Genomic DNA, 13,356 nt, shown 5'->3' with positions numbered 1-13,356 from the left:
CCATTTTGCTTATAGTAGCATGTATTGTATATCCTTTCTCCTTTACATCAAAGGTATTTTATGCGCTTGGCTCTTTTGTGGGGGGTAGAAAGTGTTCTGGAGGGGAATTTTAGCTAGTAGTTTTCCTACACGGCATACGTTTAGTTTAAGACAAACGTGTTGGAGAAACAGCTTGTTGACTGAGACAACTTTAACATGATTCTTTTAGTATGTTGAGAATTCTGTTTCTGTTCGACAAATCTCTGTTTGCTAATGAGATGATTAACATTTACCTGTCATTGGAATTACTAGTAAAATGACCTGTGCTAATTGAATCAAAATGGCATAAAACTAATTGCTCCAGCTCAGAAATATTTTCATAAGTAAATGAGTTAGAAATGTTCATCCAACTTGTGTAAGTAAATAACCTGAATCAGCTATCATGTAAAGGTATATATCACTATTAATACTGTGATTCTGTGGTTAAGTTAGATTTGATACTGGCCAGTAATCCTAAAATGACTTGCTTACTTTCTCAGTTCAGAATGAATCTCAGTTTTGTGATAAGGGAAAACCATCTAAGGCGTCCTTTTCAATGTCACAGAGACCTTTAGAGGGGGTTCCTGCTGCTCTCTGTGTAGCCATGGGTGAGAGCAAGAAATGGAACAAACTAGATAGCCGTGCAGGGTGATGAGTGTGGCACAGCTTAGCCTCCCAGGGTGCCAGACTTCCCTGACTCCGCTGGGAAGCAGCGCAGCGTATCCACTCTGCTGCTCGGAGGCTATTAAGCTGAAGAGAAGCACTGCGTGGGCTTTCCTGATCTCAGGAGGAGGCAGCACTGTGGATTGTAAAAACTGTGGGTCCTGATTATTGCTGGCATATAAGGTGTCCCTAATGGGCTATCTGTAAGTTGACTTTCACTGTCTGATAAAGAAACCATTCCCAAGTGGGACTTACGGGGCTGTGCAATAGTTAGACTGGGCAGATGATGTAGCTCCATCTGAAACGCTCAATGTGTCTTCTGACCTATCTTCACACCATAAAATGAGAAGTAGATCTAATGCATGATCAAATGCTGTTGGCATGGCTTAGTGACAGGATGTACCTGCTTATGTGTGGGAAATGTCTGTGTTTTTACTGATGAAATGGATGTGCGTTTGGTCGTATGATTGCTGATGGGCTGCAAGTTTTTCAGGGAACTGGTAGCAGTGTGGAGGCTGGCATAACTGTCCAGTAGGCAGAAAGGAAGGGGCTGTGGGCTGAATAAATTGTTCTCGTTTCCTACATACAGTGGGAAGATTACCACTTTTGATGACTAAAAATACTCATTTTGCAGAATAATAACTGGTATTCTGATACTGATGTCTATGCTTAAGATCGTGTGAAACTTATTCAGGTGTATAAAGGTCCATGTAGGTGTCCATTCAATAATGCTATTCAATAAAATCTTGCAAGGGGAAAGGTGTGTATTGGTGAGTAGTAAACAGTGCAGAAAAAAATTTCAGATTACTGAATGGTGTTGTAGTTGGATCTAGTCAATGTTACACGATGACTTGATATCCAGAAAGCATTTTTGTCTTGATAGGTCTTATTGAACTGGACTGGAAGTCCAAAGTCAAAAAGTCTAAGTTGAGACTTTTAATGGCTGTAACCCATCTGCTTTTTACATATTCTTCAGTTCGTCTGTGGGACAGAGATCTCATGAATATGCATATGCAGTCAACTGATGAGCAGAAACAAATCTATAAGGAACAGACCATTTAATAAGATATAGGTAGTAATCTTTTAGCTTTCTGAAAGTTTGTTGTATTTGACAAGCCATCTTCATTTCTTCATGTCTTTTCAACTGTTTTTATAAATTGTAGTGTTTTGTTGTGGGTTTTTTTGTTTTTTTAATTAGGTTATGAAGCTTTTAGTAGAAACAGTTGCTGGAGCATACCTTGGAAGGAAATTAAACCTGACCTTTGGATGACCTGATAGAAAATGACTGTTATCCTGTTTGCAGCTACACATTTATAGCATGCTTTTTGTGGTATGAAAATATCTTTGTGTATGCCCTCCTTCTCCATACAGGGCCACAAAATGGCAGAAGTTGGTGTAGGGGGCTGAGTTACAATTGCTGCAGAAACGATGATTGTGCATGTGTAATTGTTACTTTTTTCCACTAGTTTGCATGTACATTATAAGAAGGGTCAACAACTAAGTTTATCATACTCTTCTGATTTCCACAGACGCTATTTTGAAAAAGTTATTCAACAAAGCATTATGTCACTGTGCTCTAATAATCTTTTGGCTTGAAGTTCTTTGTACTTAAATGGTGGTGCTGTTCTTGCAGTCATTTTGACATCTTCATGATATGATCTTTCACAGCAGAATCATTTACATTTTACTCTATTTAAGGCTATACTGTGCTTGAAAAGTCTGCTTTCAGACCAATCAATTTATTTCTGGTCTGAATCTGTTAAACCTAATTGCACATTAGTAAACGGCATTGTTGCAATTCTTTACTTTGTAGCCACATACTTTGCATATTAGGAAGCTGGATGTTTAGGCACAAAACATTGCAGCAGCAAGAGTAATAAAACATACTAGCTTTTGCAAATTGTGCTCCCAATTTTTTTTTTTTTTAAGGTGGTTGTAAGAAGAGGTATATTTTTAATGGACAACAGGGTTTAATTAAACCACAGAACTCCATTTAAAATTTCAGTTTATGTACTGCAGAAGATATCCAGGACTTTTTAGGAAGTGCCTGAACCAGAGCCCAGAAGGGTCGATGGCATCTTGTCTGTACATACCATATTTGCCTTATACTGGGTCAGTTAAGTTCTAATTGCAATGTACAAGCGATAGTAGGTGGCTCAAACTGGGCTAGGGACGCAGTGTCGGCTGACGTGTGTTCCTGTACTAGAGTATGTGAAAGCAGATAAAGATTGTTAAAAATGAAAATGTTACTACGGTATGAAGAGGAAAAAAGGTAATGGGTACATTTAGGTGTATCCGTGTTGGGACCCCACAGTGAATCGTGAATTATTAAACCTAACTGAACTCAGTCTATTCTCTCTAGCTTGTTCAAGTCATGGGCAGAGCGGGCAGTTGCCTTGCTGGTAATCTGCCTGCCCTTGTCTATGCTGTGAAACTGTGAATCATCTGCTCTAAGCTAGAAAGCCTTCCAGTCTCCTCAGCGGTGTAGGGAAGGGCTGGGAATGTCGGGTGGCTCCCTTCCTGTGAAAAAGATTCCTGCCTCAGCCCCTCCTTGACACTCTAAAAGGAGTGCTTCCTTTGCTCGTTCAGCCCCATTTTGCTCCCCGAAGCATGAGAGGAACAGGAAGGTGAATGAGACTTCTCAAGAGAAGGGAGAAGCGGTAAGGAAGAGAAAGCTGCTGCTTCGAGGGTGTGAACTGAGTCCCTGCAGTACCTCCAGGCTGGCCATGGGCATCGCATTGTCCTGTGCTCCACGTAAAAGGGAAAATGCGATCGTCTGAAGAAGGGTGGCCTGGGGAATAGCAGAAGGCAGCATTAAACCTCTGCCCTTGCCTGTTACTCCGTTTCAATTCCTTACTTCTACCTAAAGATCTCCTGAAACAAGTGTGTCTCTGAGAAGCCTTGAGCTGACTCTGCCATTACTTTGAAACAAAGATGACATAAAATGTTTAAAATAGCAGTAATTCCAAGATTTTGAGTTTGAAAATATAGATGTAGAAATCAGATAATATATAGCATGTAGGTTTTTTTCTCAGTATGTTAAAGCACTTTTATTTATTGAAACTATACCTTGTTGTCTTCAGCCCTTCTGGGGCAAATCTGGCTCCAAAAGTTACAAAACCAAAACAAACCCCATATTTATACGAAGGTAAGTTTGGTGCCCAAAGATGTAAAACATGGAAAGCATTAGATAACTCTGGTTTGTCATTGCTACCGCTTCTGTTTGTAAAGTGGTGGGATTTTTTTTTTTAATACATGTGGTAATGTGTTCTGTACAGAGTTTGGTATCCTACATCACCACGTCGTTTTTCGGCATTTGTCTGTTTTCCAGTCTTACCCTGTTTACGTCATCACATGGATTCCCAAAGTTCTGAAAATCCTCCTTTAGGGTCTGATTTTAATCACAACAGATAATACCAGTTATTTCAGTGGAGATTCTTTTGATTTACATCTTTAGAGAAAACTAAGCCTTTAGATATCTATGATACCTATGCATTCAGTATTTATTATAAGTACTGATGCACAGCAAAGTAGTTTGTAATCTGTGCCTTAGCCCTTGGGCTGTAGATATTCAGCATATAATTACACAGAAGATGCAGTCTCTAAACTCTGTAAGGAAGTGGTGTCTTGCTGCTCATATTGCCCTGAGGTAAGAAAAAGGAAGAAAACAAAGAAATTTTTTTACCTTTAAAAAAAAAAAATCTGATAGGGGAAATGGCATTGTTTTGAAGGGACAGTATCAGATACTTTTAACTGTCATAATTTTAATGGAGATAAGGATCTGTAGCATCTTTTATGCAGTGAGAATTTTTTTTTTTTTCTGATCAGATTTTCAGTTCAGGGCTGGTTTTCTGTGCTGATAAAAAGGGAAGACTGAAAGAGGAAACTTGAACAGATGGATTCAAGTTACCAAGCAACACTTTGTTTCCCAGGCAATGGAAGAAGAATCAGAGCAGGTGCTAAGTGGATTTTCTTCCTTTTTTTTTTTTTTTTTTTTTTTAAATTTTTTAATTATTGTGAGCTGAGGTATGAACTTCAGTTTAACAGACTCTTGACAGACTTCATAGAATGATAAATATTCAGCTGGGTGATAACTACTTGTGCAGGTTGTTTACTGTGTGACTTGAATGGTTCTTTTCTGTAGTTATGGTAGCGCACGGTATAGGTGGCAAGCAACACATCACAACTAGTTTTTGTAGATGACACTGGTGTTGAGTTTCCTTCACTCCAATATTCTCATATACAATCAACTCTATTTTACAATATTCTGATTTAAATGTATTCCTGTAATGATGCATTCAGGCTCTTCTGCAGAATATTTTTCGGAGTGAAATGAGTGTTCTGCATTCTCAAATATTGAGACATTACCCCCTGCCTCTCCCCTGCTCAGAAAGACTGACTTGGTTGGTGAGTCTCAACTGACAAGTAGATCTGCATTGAATTGCTGCATTTGGTTTAGTTTCTGGCAGATCCAAAAATGGGATTATTTTTTTTAAAGGTCAATGCAAAATAATTTCTCTCTCTCTTTTTTTTTTTTTGGGGGGGGGGGTGGGGGTGGTGGGTGGTGGTGTGGTGAATTTTTTTGGCAAGCCTAAAATTTAGTTTTAGGTTAAGAAACATCATGCTTTCTTTAAAGAGTTGCATTCTAACTGTTTGTTTTGAGAAAGATCAAAGGCAATGGAAAAAAAAAAGCTATTTCAAATATTTTTTCCCAAACATTTCATTTAACAGTTTGAAAAATTTTGATTGCTTTAGACATCTAAAGGTTTTTAAAGATAGTTTAACAAAATGGAAATATTTGTTTCAGTGTTGCTTACAAGCTTTTTCTTAAAAACAAAATAGAACACGCACCCCCCAAAAAAACCCCAACACCCAAATTGTGTGAAAAATTGTCCATCTCTTTTCCAGAATTAGGTTAGTGCTCTCATGTCCCTCTCTGTCGTATATTTGCATAAGCTAACAGCTATATAGAATTTCTATTAATCAATGATCCTTTTTACTACTGTGTCATCCATACAAAGTACACTTATTTATTTCAAAATAATATTGTATTGCACACTCAAATTGTATGTAGTGGAAAAAGCTAATAAAAGAATATCAATGCTTATATGATATATTGTTAAAAAACTCAACTTCTATCGGTATAGAATATAGTGCTTAGGCAATCCTTTTGTGCGTTAGTTTGATCCAGCGATCCGACACTTTCACCTGCACGTATGTGAACTACTTGAGAAGGTAGGGATGAAATTTGTCTGAATATCTAGGGGAGATAATTTTGTTAACTGAGAGCTTTGACATTACAGTTATCACATTGTCATGTAACAGAATCTTTATAATTATGTTACAAAATAATTACATCTAATTTTTCATCTGCCAGTATCTCCAAGTCCTCCTCTGCAGGGCTGCTCTCAATCCATTCATCCATCACCTAGTCTGTAGCGATACTGGTGACTTCCCTGACCCATGTGCAGGACCTTGCACTTGGCCTTGTTGAACTTCATGAGGTTCCACTCCTCCAGCCTGCCCAGGTCCCTCTGGATGGCATCCCTTCCCTCCAGCGTAGCAACTGCACCACTCAGCTTGGTGTCGTCCGCAAGCTTGCTGAGGGTGCACTCGATCCCGCTCTCTGTCATTGATCAAGATATTAAATAGTGTTGGTCCCAATACAGACCCCTGAGGGACACCACAAATATGACCACAAAACTTTGTTAGTGTTTTAAAAAAAAATTGCTATGCCAAAGAGAGAGTAATTTTGGTGAGAGGAAAAAAGATTAATGATATTGGGCAAAAAAAGAAATGATCCTCTGGATATTTTGTTCCTTCTACAATGAAAAGAAATAAATTTTCAAGAATTCTGGTGAAAGTAGGGTTTCAGTAGCTCCTTTCAGGAAACACTCTATGTGCTTTCAATTAGAAACTAAATTGTCCCACATGCATTTCAAGCTCCATACACAAATTGCCTTTTCACTTGAAACTTTTTATATGTGGTCTCTTGCCAGAGGACACTTCCAGTATGACAACATACATGGTAGCTTAAGGTGTTTTTGACATACAAGTCAAAGGAAACCTGTTTCCTAATGCTCAGATTATTTTTCCTTAGAGTCTGTCTTTAGGCATATTGGTAAAACGTATCATAAGCCCTTCTTTTATGCATGAATTCAGGAATAAATGCAAGTATCATCATTGTAAAGAAATATTTTGGCTAGTGATTCGATATAGTGGTTTTATCCTGGTGTAAAAACTCCTCCTTCCTCCCTCCTACCCTTTTTCACACACCCAAGTTTTCTAATGTAGGCCAGGAGTGGTGTCAGAATCGTTGTTCAAGAGTAATACTGAGGCCAATGAGATTATTGCTAGACTTGTCTGCAGTGCTGGACTGGTGATCTTTGTTTTATAGTTTGTTGGTGGTGCCTAATTCGTGCAATTTATTCCTATATTCTTCTGTATTCATCAAACTCATATTTGCCTGCTTATTTGAAAATGCTAAACGGAGAGAGAATTAGGTGAGCATCTGAGTAGTTTGCTTAACTGTGAGAATTAATAAATTTAAATACACCTAATTTACAAAGAAACTCTTCCTCTAGTACAGAACTTGTATAGCTATCAAATCTTTATCGTTTCCCGTAATTTTTCACTTTATAGGCTTGTATCTACATTTTCATTTCGTCAAACTATGAAATTTGTTAGGATTTCACAAAATTTCTTTAACAAGTTCCCACAGAGTTCAAATACCTGTGGTAGTGGGTTTTTAAAAGATGACCAACATGTGATTTTTGGAATCCTTCCTAATAATAGGGTTGGGTTTTTTTTCCCCAACACGCTGGAGCCAGACATGGAAATTTTCAGTGTTGTCAGTTTATCGTTTCCAGAAAGATAGAGAGTTTGATTAGGATTTTGTAAATATACCTTCATCTAAATTACTATGATACCATTTTGGCTGGGGGTAAACGTGAAGGGTTAGAAAACAATAAAGAGAAGATAAGCTTATATGTGAAGAATAAATTAATTCCAATATGTTACATTTTTGTAGTATACTGGTTAAATAGAATTTAATCAGTCTTTCTGATGGTATTTTTGGCTGAAGAAACACTACTGTTTAGATACTTTAGGTAAGTGGCTGTGCTTTTACTTAAATAATTGATTGAAATATTAATATACTGCTGATTTAAATTTTAAAGTTCAGACAAGCTGGTCACGTAGAAGCAATACCAAGGCTTTCTTTTCCAGGAGAATGGAAGCAGTCTGCTTTGAGGTGTTTGAGAGAACTAGCAGCTCCTATACTATTGCCTACTGTGATTTACAGATTTTTACATTTTACCTAGGAATTCAAGAAGCTAGATTTACTGACACAATGGTTTCTCATGCCTGTTTTTATGTTGCCTTTAGGTATAGTTGCTGCCATCTTTAATCATCCATCTTTCTTCTTCTGATGGTTATTTGATTCTGATGTCTTTGTTCCTATTATATCTTTATTTTTTACAAATCTTGAATTTTTTGTTATTTTTTTTAAATCTTCTGGTTTACAATTCCATTTTCCTTCTGTTCTTTAATCAGTAGAAGCTTATCAGTCAATGCAGGCACTCACTGACACTTTCATGATACTATCTCTAAACCTATTTTTCTGAAAAAGTCCTTTTCTTTCTAGCACTTCGTGTTATGCTATTTTAGGAAGTTTTATGCAAATAGAAGGTAAAACCTTGAACTGCATTAACAGCATTGGTTGTAGCCTTTTATTTAAGAGTTTCAGCTCAGTCTGATCTAATCAGAACAACACGGAGTCACTGATGTCTTAGGAACCTTAATAAAATACATCAGAAACAGAATAAAGGAGCATCAGTTTGCAGCACCCTGGCTTTCCTGCAGCCAAGTGCTGAAGTGTCTTATAATAAAGCTGGGATAAAAAAGCAGTTTTGTTTGGGTTTTAATTAGTATTAGGTTCAGTATGCTATGTAGTGCGGATTTTAAATACCGGTCGATGATGATAAAACCTTGCAAGGTCTTTTTATTGATTTCTGAACAAAAGAACAGGACTCATCTTCCACTATTATTTTAGGAAGTATACGATATAAACTGCCTCCTCTTGGGATTTTTTTGATGTTTAAATTAGTGGTAAAATTGTGTGCTGAAGTTACACAAGATGTCGCCCATAATATCCCAGAAACATGTGGAAGGAGAAAGCAATGGCCAGCTTTGGTTTAAGACTCATTTTGGTCTAAAAGTATAGAATATTACAGTAAATTTAACGTGAAGAAAAAGATCTGATTACTTGTCAATTTTGTGTGAGTGTGTTAATCATTTTGACAACTAAACATCATCATGAAATCCCAGGTGTGGGTATCTGATTATGCAGAATTATAATTAATTTGTATGTGCAAAGTGGTTACTCAGAACTACTAGCAATTGCAGTGATACAGATGTCATATAGGGAATATAATGAAAGTGTAATTTCATAAAACTACATCTCTGAGCGATTATCAGTATAGACCTTGATGGCTGCAGAGATGATGGCACAAGTACTTTATTATGGATATAAGTATCAAGAGTTCCATTCAATACAGTTCAGGTTAAAAGAAACTATCCCTGATGTTTTTTTTTTAAAGGGTTTTATTAGGCTCCCAGCGCTTTTTATTAAAAGAAATTAAAAAGACAAAGCAACATCGTTCCAAAAATGATGTAATGGATAAAAATCTGGTTTCCTTAGGCTGTAAGGACTTCATGAAATGTTCAGAATATCTCTTGGTTAGCTGTTCAGGCAAACTTGAAACCCTCCAGATGACTTCAGATAGTAAAACAATCAGTGTAAGGTATCATGCACATACAGTGGTAGTATCTTTGAATCAGTACCCCAAAAGTACAGCCCCGAATCAGGTACCCCAAAAGAAAAAATGTGTGCATAGAACAAGAAAATTCAAGAACTGAGCCTTGTGGGAGTCTCCTAACGTTTGAATCTGATTGGAAGAAAACCCACACAAAATAATAAAGTGGGAGTCATTTTCTGATCTTCTCCAGAATCCTAAAGTCTGCTTCATTTTACCATCAGGGATAGAGAAGAAAAGCTTTTAAGTCAGCCAGCATCAGATTGATTCATAAAGCAAACAGGAAAAGTATTATGAGGCAAGGCTTCATGCTATGATAGACATCTAGGAATACTCATCTTTGGCAGTCTATTCATCTTTGGCTAGGGGGGTGGAAACTCTGGTTTGTCTCCCTGGGTAACGTGTGGAATCCTGCTTATACTCCAACTCAGTTTATGTGGCCTTGGGGAGCAAAGTCTGGTCTTAGAATTAGCTGTAATTTTTGCTGATCAGATAGTGGTATGACTGGCCAACTATTTTTCCATGACTTTTGTAGAACTATATGACAAATCTATGACATACTCTTATTTTTTTAAAACATTTGTGTAGTGAAGGTACTTGTTTTGTCTGAGACAAACAGCTGGTGGTGATTGAGAGATTCCCTGTATAGGTGATTGGCAAAGATTTCTTTCTTTTTATAATGTGGAGAATTAGTTGTAAATAAAAAAACAACTAGGAAAAAGGACCATTCAGATATTCTTTTTTATAAATGCCCAGTGCAAAATTAGAAATTCACCATTGTCGTATGTTAGAGGTAGTTTAAATATACATAGATATACCTGCAATATATTTAATGCAATAAAAAAGCATGCAGACCTACTTAACTTCAGGTATGCATTCAAGCACGTGCCCCTAATCTGACTCTTGCAGGCAGTGCTGTGGTTTATCAAGATATCAATAGGCTATGTCAGGTCAGAATCTAATTTAACAGTTTATCTAACCGTTATGTTTTTGTGCATCCCTTCTATGGAAACAGCAGAGTGGGCAAAATAGAATAGGCAAGACGGAGCATATCCAACCTTTTCTTCTTCTTTATATTGCCAGGGTTCCCAAGAGCTTCAGTCATTGACTAAGGTATCGTTGTTAGCTATGGCACGAACAGGGAATGAAAAACTGCCCGTGCCCCCAGATGTCTGTGGGCTAAGATCATGAACAAACAGAGGAGTCTGAAAAATGAGGTCAAACTTGTGTGATCTAAATGGTCTTAATTTACCAGCCATTTGACCGTAACTTGGCTACTCTACTGTAATCCTACAGATCATAAGTATTGATCTATTTCTGTATACATAAAATGTTCTGTTACCTATGAACAGCTTCTTTTATTTTAACCAAAAGTGCATGCCAAACCTGACAATTTCAGGATGGGTGTCTTGGTATTATGTCCTATCATACTACATTTCAAGTTAAGTAATCTATGTTCAGTTAAATGGAGCACACGTGACTAACTTCTTTCATTTTTTAATATATTAGGCCACACAATTTTTTTAATGTCTTTATTTATAAAGATGTTTATTATCAGTAGATTTTAATTTAACATCATGCCCCAAATGACTCCTACTATAGTCTTTAGAGAGTGATTGTTCCTCAAAGTCACTGATAAGCAATATGCTTGTTGCTAAATGGAACAGGAAACTGATTGAAAGTTCGTGATGCAAAAAAATTATGACTTTAAAGCTTGTGGTTATCAGGTAGGTGAGACCCAGAAATGTGCTAGGATAGGCTGAGGTGGGGCAGGATAATAAATGTGCGCAATCCATAGTTGATTATATTTTGATTGTTAGTCTATCAATTGATTGTCAAGTTGTATATTGTTTGCTTCACTCAAGAAAAGTGTATTTGAGAGATCGGAATAAAGATAATTAGAACCTACAGTGCTATGGTTTTTTGATGGTCATTCCCCCCCAGTTTATGAGGATGAGCTAGGAGAGGCATAATTTGGAAGACACAATAGCTCGGGTTCTGGAGTCAGCTAATGTCTTTGTGGTGAATGAACCTAGCTTCTCAGCCTACCAGGCATGAACGTATTTTTCATGGTTATAAAGTTAGTTAAAACGTCTATGTGGAGCGCGGGGGTAGAAAGAACAGGGAGAGAAAGACATCTACTTGGCAGTCCAGTCCTTTAGAGGGGAAGGACTCTAAAGGACTAGGAACAGGACTATATCTGTCCTGTTTTGGTGTTGTTTCCTAATAAACTGCTCAGATAGTTTGTGTGATGGGTATAAGCATAATCAAATTCTTAAATGATGATGTTTCATTACAGCTTTACATTGTTCTCTGTAGATAAGTGAGTTTTTTATTGAGATATCTGATACTGAGATACAACTGTGTTTTACAAGAGACTGAGTGCTGCTGTCTTTATCCTCTTTTTTTATAAAGACCAGTAGACATGAATTCTGTTAATTGTATGTCTTAACTAAATGCAATCTATTTTTCTTTTACCTGTGGATTAAGATGCATAAAAAATAGTAGGAAAATGTGAAAACTGAAATGTAATTGCTACTGTAGAGGGTGCTGCGTCAACCCACTATATAATTATTATCCTTAAAATGTCAAATTAAAATATAATGTCTTTAAATTGCTTATTTCAGACATTAGAGGAAAAACTAAGAAGAAACTACAGTAAAAGATTTTAAATTACTTAACAGTGTTTGAATTAGTAACACAACTGAATTAATTAAGTTTTGATGTTTAGGCAGAAACAGCAGCATTGTATTTGGACTGAGAAATTACTTGCTGGCTTTGTCACCGTTGACATTAATTATTGATAGGGGTTTCAGAAATAGCGCATGTGCCGTCAGAGTTGACTGTAATATAAGATCGGGACTGCAGTGATGCTAGAGGGATTATAGAGAGGGAAGCACCTGTAGCATTTGGAGTTACATCCTTCTAATCATCAGACTTTTATTTTGTTGTAATAAATTCACATGAGTGATTAGAATAATGGAAAGATGAGTCGTCAGGCTTATTTCTATCGTGTCCCTCCACAGGAATTACATAGAAGAACCCAACTTCAGCCTGAGCCAGCGAAGACGAAGGCTCTTCAAACAGTGATTGAAATGAAGGTATGGTCTTTGCATGTTTTCTCATACGTTATTTTTGTAGCATGAACTCACATACTGGATCTGGCTGGAATGGAGTTAATTTCCCTCATAGCAGCCTGTATGGTGCTATGTTTTGAATTTGGGACCAAAACTGTTGATAACACACTGATGTTTTAGCTGTTGCTGAACAGTGCTTACACGGAGCCAAAGCTTTCTGTTCCTCCCTCTGCTCCCCCTGCCAGCAAGTAGGCTGGGGTGGACGAGAGGCTGGGAGGGAGCGCTGCCGGGACAGCTGACCTGAATTGACTAAAGGGATATTCCCTACCATAGAATGTCATGCTCAGCAATAAAATGGAGGGGAGGACATTCAGAGTTATGGCATTTGTCTTCCCAAGTACCTGTTATGCATGACGAAGTCCTGTTTTCCCTGAAATAGCTAAGCACCTGCCTGCCGATGGGAAGTAGCAAATGAATTCCATAATTTGCTTTGCTTGTGTGCGCAGCTTTGCTTTACCTCTTAAGCTGCCTTTATCTTGACCCATGAGCTTTCTCACTTTTGCCCTTCCAGTTCTCTCCCCCAGCCCGCCCAGGGGGAGTGAATGAGCACCGTGTGATGCTTAGCTGCCTACCAGGGTTCCCCCACAACACCTCGATTTATAACTTTTACTATTAAATCATTAAATGCTTCCTTTTGCTTCTCAACCTGTTCTGCTGTGAAACTAGGACTAATTAGCATTTCTTTCTCCCAGTCTGTTTTCTTAATATGACTTGATTAAAAA

The 13,356-nt window shown here is 37.5% G+C and overlaps 1 protein-coding gene across 1 annotated transcript in view; it reads left to right on the top strand.

Annotated features, from left to right (window-relative positions):
• The window catches only part of ERC2 (ELKS/RAB6-interacting/CAST family member 2), a gene marked incomplete at both ends in the record, with an annotated part of 442,749 nt that overhangs the window by 87,178 nt on the left and 342,215 nt on the right, over positions 1-13,356 (top strand). The window contains one exon of the mRNA XM_082322574.1: positions 12,524-12,598. Within this exon, the coding sequence (XP_082178700.1) occupies positions 12,524-12,598 (75 nt within the window). The remainder of the gene's footprint in view (positions 1-12,523; positions 12,599-13,356) is intronic.

This window comes from Platalea leucorodia, assembly GCF_965183815.1.
Source record: "Platalea leucorodia genome assembly, chromosome: 9".
NCBI lineage: Eukaryota > Metazoa > Chordata > Aves > Pelecaniformes > Threskiornithidae > Platalea > Platalea leucorodia.
This window is presented reverse-complemented; position numbering and strand designations above follow the sequence as displayed.